The sequence below is a fragment of the Nuphar pumila genome, chromosome 15 (genome assembly GCF_984573655.1).
Source record: "Nuphar pumila chromosome 15, dmNupPumi1.hap1.1, whole genome shotgun sequence".
Taxonomy (NCBI): Eukaryota; Viridiplantae; Streptophyta; class Magnoliopsida; order Nymphaeales; family Nymphaeaceae; genus Nuphar; species Nuphar pumila.
The window spans coordinates 90,122,876-90,136,842 of NC_143263.1; the positions used below are offsets into that span (position 1 = coordinate 90,122,876).

The 13,967-nt window shown below is 37.4% G+C and overlaps 1 protein-coding gene across 1 annotated transcript; it reads left to right on the plus strand.

The window, feature by feature from the left end:
• Positions 1-3,778: 3,778 nt before the first annotated feature.
• LOC149815961 (leucine-rich repeat receptor-like tyrosine-protein kinase PXC3) lies at positions 3,779-7,330 on the plus strand. Its single transcript, XM_089988957.1, has 2 exons — positions 3,779-6,194; positions 6,483-7,330. The coding sequence occupies exons 1-2, from the start codon at positions 3,779-3,781 to the stop codon at positions 6,806-6,808; spliced, it is 2,742 nt and encodes a 913-aa protein (XP_089845083.1). The 3' UTR covers positions 6,809-7,330.
• Positions 7,331-13,967: the final 6,637 nt, after the last annotated feature.

Sequence of the window (13,967 nt, forward strand, 5' to 3'; positions counted from 1 at the left end):
ACCCCCTGGATATGATCCGCTTAGTTTGTTTAGTATGAAGCCAAGTTTGGATCAAGTGATTATGATGTGTAAGTAGGTTTTTCAAGAGGCTTAAAATCAAAATGTTTTGTAAAATGCTAAGCTTCAAAAAATTCATGCTTTTATGTTATTTGACTGGGACGTGCCATTTTGGTGGTCTCCCATCGTGAACTGAGAAGGCATAATGTTTTAATAATATTTTAATATGTTAAAGTGTTATTTTAATAAATTACATTTTTAATATTAAAATATCAAAAAATATTTTTTATTAATTACAAAAATTTCAAATTTCATCGTGTCTTATTTAAAAAAAAAATTGAACTCGTGAGTCCAACACGCGTCATGCATCCTCGCATCTTTGTGACATAGCTTTTATGTCTAAACCTAATTCAAGGTATGACCCTTAACGAAGAATTAATGTTGAATACAGTTAAGAGCTTGAGTCGACCTGTGGTCTCCAACTAGATAGGATGGTCAAGTCAAACCAACATAACCCATTATTAAGTTGGCCAATGGTTTTGAGTGCTGATGCCCTACATATTTAATCTTGAAAGCACAAAAGTTAAAACAGATGTTTTACTATTAAAATATATGATTCTATCCCATGTCATGAAGTGACACATTTTTAGGGTCTGTCGTGACGAAACATACGTTTTTATTTCTTCATAATAATATTTAAATATTAAATTATTTTCATACATTAAAATATAAAAATTAATAAATTAAATAATAAAAATGTCATCCACGTGTCCTAGTTTTGAAAATAATTTGGCTCGAACTTTGTATCGAGTCACAGTTCGTGTCCTTGTTATTGTGACGCAGATGCATTTTTTATCAGGAGTTGATGTTTAGGGTTTAGCGATCCTTTTTAGGGTTTTAGGCTATTAGGGTGTCGGCATGGAATTAGGGAGGGGAGGAAGGATAAAAGAGAGAGAGAGGAGGAATTCAAGGAATATCAATACCAATGCAGATTCTTTGGTGTTTGCTTCCACGTTGAAGGTCAAGTCCACTGTCAACCGGCATGTCTGTCCCCACCATGGCACAATTTATGCACCCGCAAAATTCCAAGTGGTGCCCATGGCCCATGAGAAATAATGCTTTTCCAATGGTACATTGCTTGTGCCGTACACTGCTTGCGCACAAGAAAGAAAGAAAGTAAAAAAGAAAAAAAAAATGAAACAGAACACTTTTGATCAGTGTGAAAGGAAGAGGAAGGTGAGGTGTGTGTGTGGTGGTGGTGGTGGTGGTGGGAGGAGTTGAGAAAGTCTTGAAAAGGATAGAAAGGAAAAAACACAAAAAAAGAATAAAAAATAAAGATGGAAATAGGGCCACAAGAAAGGATTGCTTGCATTTCAGTTAAAAAGAAAAAAACAATTGGAATGCTCCAAAGGAGAGTTTCCTTAGATTCTAGGAGACGCAGGGTGTGATCCTTTGAGGTTAATAGCACATTTTTGGATTTTATCTATTTTGTTTGTCCTCAACAAGTGGAAGATTTCTTACATATTGATCAATTCATGGTTGTGAAGTGAGCAGTTGGAGTAGCTTTGTTTACTGGCTTTAACCAACTAAATAATGGGTAGCATCAAAACAATCAAATCCTAAACATGGTCAACAAATAACCGCAATACTTTAAGAAGATTATTGGTTATTATTTCACGGTATTATTAAAGTCGATAGGTAAATTATCGAATTTTTCATTTAGATTTTCATGTAGGTTTTGAAATTTTACAATATACTAATATTTTCTCAAGAAAATAAAGTCTCGATATATCAAGTGATTTTTCCATTCTAATGAGATTACTTTATGGGATTGAGCCTAACCAAGCATCACTTCTACTTAGGGAAGAGAATCATATTTAGTTAAAATATTTACTCAAACATCATAGGAAACCAAATGAGAAACAAACCTTTCTACAATGCGCATCTCAATTGTTTTTATAAAATTCCACATAAAGTGGACAATAAAAGAGTACAAGAACAGAAAGAGGCCAACTATGAACTTGGAAAATATTGGTGCACTTGGAAAATATTGGAGGGTAGTATATCTTATGAGAAGCGCATCTATGATAAGTTGACATAAACTATCTCAATTGTGATTGAATCATGAGTTAGTGATAAAGCCTACTGAATAGTGTAGGAAAACAAAAAGATCATAATACACCCAACTCTGAATTTTAATATTGAAGCACCAAAGTTCGTGATTGGATTGTAAGATGATGCGAAGAAACAATGAAACTTAGTAGATACTATAAAAAGATAAGAAATAAAAAGAAATACCACCAATGAATACCAAATACGTTAAACTATTGCTTAGTAGCACGAGGCAAAAAATAAACTTCATAGAGCGTTTGGAAATAAACTAATACAAAATATATTGAATTATCTAACTAACTTATTTAAATTAAAACATAGTCATATCATACCCAAAATTTTGAGTGCTATCATGAGAAAGAGAGCCAAAACCAAATAAAACTCATCATAGAGCTCATGGAAATAAAAAAACACAACAAACATAGAAATAACCATTTAACTTGTTTAAAAAAAAACATAATCATACCTAGGATTTTGAGTGCTTTCATGATCAGAGAGAGTCATTAATGTGACTCCCATTGCCTCTCTCTCTCTCTCTCTCTCTCTCTTCCCTTTATGCTCTTGGGCTATTTTATGTCAGTTTCTTGTGGGTGGTGTCTCTGCTGCTCATTCTACTGCGGTTGCTTTCCTTTGCCTCTCTTTATTTCTGCGTGAGCAGACTGCCATTGACTGTCCCTTCCCTTCTTCATTGACTGATAAAACCGCGCATTTCTCGTGAGAAGGGTACTATCTCCTTCAAAGGCTCTGCCTTCCCTCTGAGGGGAAAAGAGGGTGGGATTTTGATGGCTTCCCCAACACCTCTATTAGGAAACTGAAGGCACCATTTTGATCTCTTGGCTTGGCTGGGGTCTGTTACAATTTGTGGGCCTTTGGGGTCGCTTAGATTTATGGTATGTATCCCAAAACCCTCAAGTTCTAGGGGAAAGTGTCAGGAAAAAACTGCTGTTTTTTGGTTACCTTGAATGAGAGAAAGGATGTTTTTTTGGGTCTACGCTCATATTAGTATGTCAGTCTAGACAAGGAAGTTCTACATATTGAAAGAAAAAAAAATTGTTTTGGTTGCCCATGTTGGAGGATCAGGGTTTTGTTTTGTTTATTGTGCTTATTCCTTTTCTTTGTTTCCAAGAATTTGGTTAGAAGTTTGGGTTTTGAGCAATTGGGAGGGTACTGGAATTGATTTCTACCTGTTTGTGGATGAACTGATTAAAATTTTGGGTCTTTAGTAAAAAAGGTTGAATTTTTAGTTCTGGGCTTTTGAGTTTAGATTTGTAAAAAGTCTCTATTGAATTTTTATTTATGGGGTTTTAACTTTAGGTATCTAAAAAAAGTCTCTCTCTCTCTCTCTCTCTTGGCCTTTGTTATTTCTCCATATGTGAGAAGTGATTGTTGGGTATTTACTCCTTGCAGTTTTTAGTAAACACCACAAAGAAGAAAGACGTTTAGATTTTGAGTTGGTAATGTTGATGTTCTATTCGATTTTTTTTTAGTTGTTTGCTATTGCTATATATGTACTCTGTCAGAGTGGTTTTGGGTATTAGATACATCTGAGAGAAGGGGCTGAAGAATAGAGTTGTACCGGTTGCATCTTTTCCTTTCTAAAGGTTGATGGAAGCTTTGAGTCTTTAGTGGCATTAAAAGAGTTGGGCGTTTTTTTTTTATGAGGGATTCCATGGCTTGGTTTTGCCTTTCTCCTGTTCTGGTGGTTATGGTTATGGTGATCTTATGTCCGACTGTGAATGCTCAGAAAGATGATGGCTCCATTATGTTAGCTCTCAGAAAAGAGATTGGAGGGCCTGGTTGGGTTGCCAATGGCACTGATTACTGTTCTTGGAATGGTGTGACATGTAGTTCGAATCGTTCGGTGGAAATGTTGCAGCTTTCCCACTGCGACCTTACTGGCAACCTATCCCTGCTTTCCGAGCTCAAGGCTCTGAAATGGATCGACCTGTCTTTTAATCGTTTCCAGGGTGCAATTCCTTCGGTTTTTGGCCTATTGACGGAAGTCAAGTTTCTGGATTTGTCGATGAATAAATTCGATAGCTCAATCCCTCCTTCTTTGGGTGGTATGCAAAGCCTTCGGTCACTAAACCTCTCAGTTAATTTACTCACAGGTGGTATTCCTCCTGAGCTTTCTTCTCTTAGTCAATTGGAGAATCTCAATTTGAATCAGAACAAGCTGACTGGAAAAATCCCGGAAGAATTTGCCTTTTTACATAGAATACAGGAACTTCAATTGTCTGGGAACCGACTTAGCGGGTCCATTCCAAATTGGGTTGGTGTCGTAGGCAATCTTCAAATCTTCACTGCTTATGAGAATGCGTTGGGAGGAACACTCCCTGAAAATCTGGGTTCAGTTTCCGACCTCCAAGTGCTGAACCTCCATTCAAATTCACTTGGTGGGCCAATACCGGAGAGCATTTTTACTTCAGGTAAACTTGAAATCCTAGTATTATCCATGAACAAATTTAGTGGGAGTCTGCCTGCATCCATTGGAAAGTGTACAGGATTGTCAAATTTTCGAATAGGAAACAATGGACTTACGGGAAGCATTCCTATTTCTATTGGAAACATCATCAGCCTCACATATTTTGAGGCGAATGACAATCTCCTGTCAGGCACTATCATTGCAGAATTTTCAACGTGCTCTAACCTTACATTGCTGAACTTGGCATCAAATGGGTTCGCAGGAACGGTTCCTCCTGAACTTGGAGACCTTGTAAACCTTCAAGAGTTAATCCTTTCCGGTAATAGTCTCATTGGAGACATCCCAAGATCTCTTCTTAATTGTAAGAATCTCAGCAAACTTGATCTTAGTGGCAACCATTTAAATGGTAGTATACCTAAAGACATCTGCAACATGTCAAGGCTTCAATATCTACTACTAGACCAGAATTTAATTATAGGGGAGATACCTTCCCAGATTGGATACTGTAACAGACTGCTGGAGTTACAACTTGGTAGTAACTATTTGACAGGTAATATACCGCCTGGGGTTGGTTATATTACAAATCTACAGATTGCACTGAATCTAAGCTTCAATCATCTTCATGGGCCGATACCTCGTGAGTTGGGAAAACTTGACAGCCTTGTTTCTTTGGATATCTCCAACAATCAGTTGTCAGGAAACATCCCACCTGAACTGAAGGGCATGTCAAGCTTGATTGAAGTTAACTTCTCCCATAATCTCCTTACCGGACAAATACCCAATTTTAAGCCATTCCAGAAAAGTCCAATTTCTAGTTTCGTTGGTAATAGTGAGTTATGTGGAGAACCACTGAAGCCATGCCCGGGACTCAATGAGCCACGATCCACCCATCACAAAGTCTCTTATAAAATAGTACTTGCTGTCATTGGTTCTGCATTGGCTGTCTTGGCTACAGTATCAGTTGTGGTACTCTTGTTCATGGCTAGGGAGAGGCAAGAAATGGCTGCAGCGGCAGCTGCTGCTGCTGCTGCTTCTGTTGCTACTAATGGAACTCCTACTTCACCTCTCATCATTGCAGGTAATGTGTTTATTGAGAGCTTGAAACAAGCCGTTGATTTCAACGCTGCTGTCAAAGCTACTCTGACGGATTCAAATAAGCTCAGTGGTAGCACTTTCAGCACTGTTTATAAGGCTGTCATGCCTTCAGGACTAGTTTTGTCTGTGAGAAGGCTGAAATCTATGGACAGAGCGATAACACACCACCAAAACAAGATGATTAGAGAGATTGAGAGGCTAGGGAGGATCTCCCATGATAATCTGATGTGGCCTATTGGTTTTGTTATATATGATGATGTTGCTCTGCTGTTGCATCATTACTTTCCGAATGGAACATTAGCAAAGCTTTTGCACTACAATCCTGAAACTGAATCTGAACCTGATTGGCATAGGCGGCTTGCTATTGCCATTGGAGTAGCAGAAGGATTAGCATTCCTTCATCATGTTGCAATAATTCACCTGGATATTTCTTCAGCCAACATCTTCTTAGATGCTAGTTTCACCCCACTGCTTGGAGAAATAGAGATATCAAAGCTCTTGGATCCAACCCGAGGCACTGCAAGTATAAGTGCTATTGCAGGCTCATTTGGTTACATTCCACCAGGTACAAGTGCTTTGAATGAATCTGTAATTCATTGCCATCATAATTACCTCTATAATCATGTTTCCCAAATTGTGACTTTGCTCCCACTACTTGTGTCACTCAAGTTGACCAATCCCAATCCTTGTGTTGGTTAACAGGGACCTTTGCCAACATGAGCTTGGCCAAGTTGGTGACAAAGTTGCACAATACTGTTGCTGGATGTGGCCTTTTTTAGATGCCTCATTCGGCCAGTAGATATTGCTTTTGAAAATTGTGACATCTTAAATTGTTTTCTTATCTATTCTCCAGAGTATGCGTACACCATGCAAGTTACAGCACCTGGCAATGTTTACAGCTATGGAGTTGTCTTGCTTGAGATTCTCACAAGCAGATTACCAGTGGATGAGGCCTTTGGTGAGGGCGTGGATTTGGTGAAGTGGGTTCATGCTGCATCCCTAAGGGGAGAAACAGCAGAGCAGATTCTGGATGCTAACCTGAGTACTGTTTCTTTTTCATGGAGAAAACAAATGCTTGCAGCACTGAAAATAGCAGTGCTTTGCACTGATAGTGCACCTGCCAAAAGGCCCAAGATGAAGAAGGTAATTGAGATGCTTCAAGAAGTTAAACAGAGTTGATGTCACTGAATTTTTGGTGTTTGGTGCTTTAATTGGTTGGTCTCGTAGACGGAGAATTGTAACACAATACCTGGCTGTTCGAAAAATGAAAAATAGATGATGCACTGGGTATTGAAATTTCCACCGCATAAATCCAGTTGTTTGTCGTCTACCAATGGAGGTAAATGAATGCCAAAGTGTTGGGCAGCAGTGTAATAGGATGGACAAGTTCTACCATGTATATGGTGGGCTCCTACCAAATGTGTTTATAAGATTTTCTCTTCCTTTTGTCATTGTTCAATGTGTTCTTGTGATTGTATGGAAAGGGTTCTTGCTAGAATGGGGCAGAGCTCTCCGTCTCCAAGTTGATGTCTGGATGTATTTCAAGTGATGGTGGTTCATGAGATGATAGGCATGGATAAGGCAGTCAGTTTTTGCATTCATGCTAGATTTTAAGCATATGATTTCTAGGAATACTGCTGATTCTGTACAGGTAAAATTGATGTAAGCTAATGCTCACTTTGCTTATTGAATTTAAATTTATGTACACATCTTTGCGTACCAAGTTGATGAAAATGAGTTACCTAGTTCATCTCTTTTGCTGCATGCATTAGAAAGGTTTTAAGGTATATTCTTCCTCTTGCATAGGCTGCTGCCAACCGTCAACAGCATTCTATAATTGCCTGGTCTATAGGGTTGAATATTAGAAAGATTTTAAGGTATGTTCCTCCTTGCATACGCTGCAGTCTACCATCAGCAGCATTCTGTAATTGCCTGGTCTATGGGGCTATTTCAACCCCATAATCCTCTATAGTTCCAAATATTAGGTGATTGCCTTGGTTAATGACCCCTTACTGCCTAAGCTGCTCAGCTTAACTTTCTTTATTATTATTTTAATTTTTCTATAGGTTTTGAATGGTTTATGTATCCTCAATTGCGTTGATGTTCTTTTCTCTGATTACACTTGTTCTTTTGTTTCTTCAGTACCCAATCTTTGCTGATATAGGCTTATGTCTCGACCAACTAGTCAGGGAGCTATGGTTGCTATTAATTTAGGTCTATTTGAAGCGTCAGGGCTTACATTGGGTTTCAGCAATGCCCTTAAGCCATTTACCTAGCACTTGAAACCTGACCTTACAGGAGGAGTAAGAGTTTCTGAACAAAAAACCTTGGTTTTCATCATTGAAAGCTCACATGTATCTTTCTTTTCCTGGGTTTTTCTAAGATAATTTTTATCATGCTTTTTGCCTCTCCTGGTTTAAGGTATATTTCCTTTTTGTTAGAGCTTTTTGCGGGTTAAGTTTTAATTTTCTTGTTAAACTAGTACAAAATATATTGTGTGGTGCTGCTTTTTATTTGTGAGAACCTTATCACTTACGCATTATATTGAAAACTAGGAAGTTCTGTGAATAAAACTACTATATCAGGGTTGCTCCGATAATCATGTGCGCATCATTCAAATAGTAAAATCAGAAACTCTTGAGTAACTCCTGTTGCATGTAACATGCTTTTTTAAGTTCATCCTCTGCTCAGTTCAATCCGTGCATAGACATACCGACTACGGTCTTCCATCAAACTGAAAAACTTGGGAGGCAATTAGTGCTCCTTTGGGAGCCTTATTTCCGAGGTGTGTTGTGGTTTCTCCGACACTCTCGCTCTTTATAAGTCACAGTGATTGGCAATATTTTTAAAATAGCATGATATTATCAATGTAAAAAAAGGAATGTTTTTAAAGGAAAAATCTCTTGATATTGTTAAAATAATGGTAATTTTTATATATTATATTATATTGATAATATTGTGATATTATTATGTACCTAGTGTCTTTGTTTTTAGGTTCTTGATTTCACATATAAGTTTATAAGACAGAAAAAATGCTTTAATTTAATCAATTAAGTTGGGTATACTTGCAGTGCGATGTCGATGTTGACAAATTACAAATTATTTTCTATCAATGCTTTGATACCAAAGTTGTAACGGCTCAAAATTTTCAACTTGAAATAAGTAAAAAAAAAATTATCATTTTTTTTAAATATAATCCAAATAAAATGAGATCGATATATAGTGAAAATAATTTTGGTTTTTGAATTGGACAACTTTGGGCATGTTACAAAAACTAACTTTGAACTGGATTGGGTCCAATTCTTATATGGACTTGGATCCAGGTTTGCACACTAAAAGTTTTCATTGAGAATCTGGCTTCATATGAATTGAAATAAAATGTAATATCATTTCAACATAAATTATAATGTATCAATAATCATTTGAACAAAAATATGTTTATACATGGCAGACCAAAATCATTTCAGTATAACTGAGATCCAAAAGACAAAACATCTTACGATCGGCATAAAGATAGAAATATGGTCCAGTGGTCTCTACCCTGCATCGCACCATCACACTGTAAATCATTCATCACATGTAATCTCCATGAAACTAGGTTAGACTTATGAAAGCTGATAAGTTTATACCACTAACATCAAGATTATGCATGCTAGAACATTCCCCACAAACATGATATCACAGTTCAACAATTAACATATCATGATATAATTAAAATCAGAATAAAGATCAAACATGAATTTCAACATCAATGAAAATATCAAACATATATCTCAACATTAATGCAAATAGCAAACATATATTTCAATATTAATGCTAACGACGAACATATATCTCAGCATTAATGCAAATAGCAAACATATATCTCAGCATTAATGTAAATAACAAACATATATCTCAACATTAATGCAAATAGCAAACATATTCTCAGCATTCTAGAATAATTTACGTTTAATGTGTTTCTCTTGATTATGCCTTGGGTACTCGTTAGGTGAACCATCAGAATAGATGAGGTCACAATGGGTGTTTATTATGCTAGGTGAAGTAATTTTTTGAAGTACCTATCTAACCGAGATTCCAAAGCGTGCAGTCAGTGACCTAGACATAACTCCCATAAAGGTATGACATTCAGTATATGATATATCCAGACTATTTGCAGTAGTTGAGGTCTATCTAAGACATGTGGATAGCCTTGGTCTCCTATACCTTGGAGTGACTGAAGACCATTTGAAACATCGTTGCTCTAAAAAACATGACATGTCACTCAAAGTTATACCATCATATTCTTTTTAAAGTCGACATTCTTTTGAATGAGTTGTTGGGCTTTTGTTAAGAGATTGATCAATCACATGTGCCTTAATCCATAGGCAAAACAGAGCTCAGTAGCCCAAATACCTCTTTTTGGGTATTAACCAATTTTAGAATGTATTTACTGGTACCCAAATCAATTGGGTATGTTCTAGCACCTTTAGACCAGATGAGTACTTCACCTGTGAAGGAGAATCCCAAGTTAAGTGTAAGTATGTATCATTTGTTTTATGGTGCATTCCTTTCACACTTAAGGATTCTCATTAGACCCAAGCTCGTACATGAGATAACAAGAATATAAACATGGTTCACATGCATGACAATATTAATTTCATAACAATATTATCCACATAGTTGTGCCCAATGGCAACACAAATGCTCCCTGAACCGTTCACTCAATCACAGACAATAAGCATGCAACTCATATATAGAACTTCATATATATCATGTTTTACATTCATGATATGCATCATCATTGCATATTGAGTTCATGCATTCATGCCCGTGCTTTTACAATACATCATTAATTCATATATGTTATTTATGAACATAAGTGTAGCATGAAACCTTACTTATGAAAGATAATTAAATTTATCATATATTTGTACATAGCACCATCATATTCCATTACATGAGATTTTTGCTTAACATAGCATAAAAAATATAATGGTGCGTACATTTTAAAACCATACCATAGTTGCATCATCAACTATCTTGCAAAATTAATATGACTATAGTGTGAAAACATTATGACTATAGTTTTAGGATCATTGATAATTTAATAAAATAGAATGACTATAATTTTAGAATCATTAATAGTTTAATAAAATGGAATGATTAGTCTTAAAATCATTAACAACTTAATAAAAAATGACTATAATTTTATAATCATTAATAATTTAATAAAACTGAATGACTATAGTTTTAGAATCATTAACAATTTAATAAAATAAAATAACTATAGTTTCAAAATCATTAATAACTTAGTAAAACAAAATGATTATAGTTTCAGAATCATTAACAGTTTAATAAAATATAATGACTATAGTTTCAGAATCATTAACAATTTAATCAAACAGAATGATTATAGTTTCAGAGTTACAAAAATTATAAAATACATACACATCTAAAACATGAATCATTATCAAGAGTGTATACATATACATCATGCATTAACATCAAAGTATGCATCATGTATGAATATAAAAAATACAACTATATACTTTCATGAATCAATGCTTGCATATAAAAAATACAAACATATATACATTATGAATGAATATAAAAAATGCAAACATATGCATTAAAATAGATTTTAATCATTAAACATGTATCAAAATATATTCTAACCATTGAACTTGTATTAAAATAGATTCTAACCATATAACATGTATTAAAATAGATTTTATCCATGAAACATATATTAAAATAAATTATAACGATTGAACATGTCTTAAAATAGATTCTAACTATTGAAACATGTATTAAAATTGTAAGATCCAAGCTTTTTTTTAAAAAAAAATATTTTGCATCCAGGTTGGATTCGACCGGACCCAACCCGAATCCAACCTGGCACCCCCTTGTGTTTCTGTTTAAACATCGCAGGGGGGTTCCCTTTTACGCAGAAAGACAACTCCCCTCGCGTTTCTCTCTCCCCGACTCTCACCCCTGTTCCCTCTCCCCCCCTCGACGCTATCTCTCTCCCCAACTCCTGCTGGTATCCCCCTGTGTCTCCCCTTCTCTCTCTAGTTTAGCCCAAAAGAGGGCGCCATCCCTTCTGCCATCGCCTCATGTTTTCTGGCCAACAGGCGGGCAGGGACGCCCCCTGCCTCTTCCCTTTTTTGGCCAAAAGGCGGGGGCGCCGCCCCCTGCCTTCCCTTCTTTTTCAGCCAGCACACAGAGGCGACGCCCCTGCCTCTTCTTTTTTTTGGCTAGAAGGCAGAGGCACTGCCCCCTGCCTTCCCTTCTTTTCTATCCAGCAGGCAAGGCCAACGCCCCTACCTCTTTTTTATTTTTTTTGGCCGGAAGGCATGGGCGCCGCCCCCTGCCTTCCCTTCTTTTTCGGCTAGTAGGCAAGGGCACCACCCCCTACCTTCCTTCTTTTTCGATCAGTAGGTAGGGGCGACGCCTCTGCCTCTTCCGTTTTCAGCCAAAAGGCAGGGGCATCACCCCCTGCCTTCTCCCCTTTTATGGCCAGCAGGCAGGGACGATGCCTCTGCCTCCTCCAGTTGGCCTCGGTCTGAACCGAGCCCAATCTGTTCAACATTCAGCAGGACCGAGCCCAGCCCGATCCTTTGTCTCAGAGGATCGAGCCTAGTCTCAATCCCGTTCAGTGACAGGGCCAGGCTCGACAGCCAAACCGAGCCCAACCCGGTCTGCGGTTTCAAGAGGATCAAGCTTAAGCTCGGTCCCGTCCAAAGATTGGGCCAGGCTCGGTCTGGCTGCCAAGCTTGACTGAACCTGGCTCAATTGGGGGTCCAACTGAGTCTGGCTCAGTTGGGGCCTTCCTAGCCCACTCGACCAAGTTGAGCTCGGTCCTTATCGATCCCAACTCGGTCCCTCCTCACCTACGGCCATTCGGGCTCAGCCGAGCCGAACCCGGCTAACCTCGGGTCCCAGCTCGGCTCACCCCAATTCGGGACCCGACTTAGCTAGGCAGCCCGAACCAAGGTCGGGTTTGGCCCTTGCGACACAAACATGGAACCAACACATGAGTTGTGCAAAGGACAATGGATTAACTAAATTAAGCATATAACATTTAATCTACAATATATATATATATATATATATATATTTAACTTAAAGATGTAGTTTTGCAATCCTTGTCCTTTCCTTTATGTCATTTACTTTGCTGCCGCACTTTAGTGCACAAGCTACTGCTTACGCATTTAATTCAAGAACTCAATTTTGTGATCCTTGTCCTCTTTCCTTTATGTCATTTACTTTACCGATGTGCTTTATTGCACAGGCTACTGCTTACGCATTTACTTAGCTGAGGTATAGTTTCGTACCTCGTGCACTACTTACGTAATTTATTTGGCCGATGTATAATTTTGTACATCGTGCATTGCTTACGCAGTTTATTTGGTCGATATACGGTTTCATACATCGTGCATTGCTTATGCAATTTATTTAGCTTGTTGTGTGGTTTCACACATCGAGTCTCGCTTTATGTCAATTACTTTGCTGCCGCGCTAAAATATACACAGGCTTACGATTACTCTTAAAGATGCAAATTTGTGCATGCTTGCCTAGTCTTTTAAAGATAGGATTTCATGCAAGATTTAAATATTTGAAATATTTGTTGTTTCGAAAAGCAAAAAACAGACTTTTGGGAGTTGCACATTTGCAACCAAGTTTTTTCCTCAACCCCGCGTAACCCCAAGAGTTACATGCGGTCGTTCATTTTGATATTCGATAATGAGTCGTATATCCCTGACCAAAGGTACGAGACATTGAGATTTTCTAAATAGAGTTGGGGTTACATTGTAATATATGTATTTACATAAATGCAACCTTGTAGGACATGCAAGAGCATATCCTATCCTACTTGTTTCTTACTTGCTCATTTTTTAAAGACACGAGTTTGCATATGAGCGTTAGAGTTTTAAAGAAAAGGGATTCTTTGCGAGAATTCAGTTTTCTAAATACGTAGTTTTGCAAAGCAAAGTCTGCACGCTTATAGGTTGTGAAATTGCAACTAAGCTTTCCTAAGTCAGTGCATTTGGGAGAAATATTTTATAACTTCGGTTTAAGCTTTCAAAATGACTTGGATAACCCCGGTTGGGGTTATGAGCATGTGTTTGGGTGGGGTTCTGCTGAAAACCCATACCCCATTGATTGCAAATAGTATCGCAAGACATGCACATCATGCTGATACTGCGATAAATGCATGGGAGATCCATTGTGACCTCGTATCATGCAAATTGCACCAGGATGTACAAGTGTTTTTAAAGACTAGAACATGTCAAACTAAATAATATAGTTATATCGTTTCTTTTACGAAACATCAAGTTGGGGTTTCTTTTGA

Excerpts from the sequence above, each read along its gene's own strand:
- LOC149815961 (XM_089988957.1), top strand. The coding sequence starts at position 3,779 with ATGGCTTGGTTTTGCCTTTCTCCTGTTCTGGTGGTTATGGTTATGGTG. Across the intron at positions 6,195-6,482 it reads ATTTGGTTACATTCCACCAG|AGTATGCGTACACCATGCAA; the intron begins GTACAAGTGCTT and ends TCTATTCTCCAG.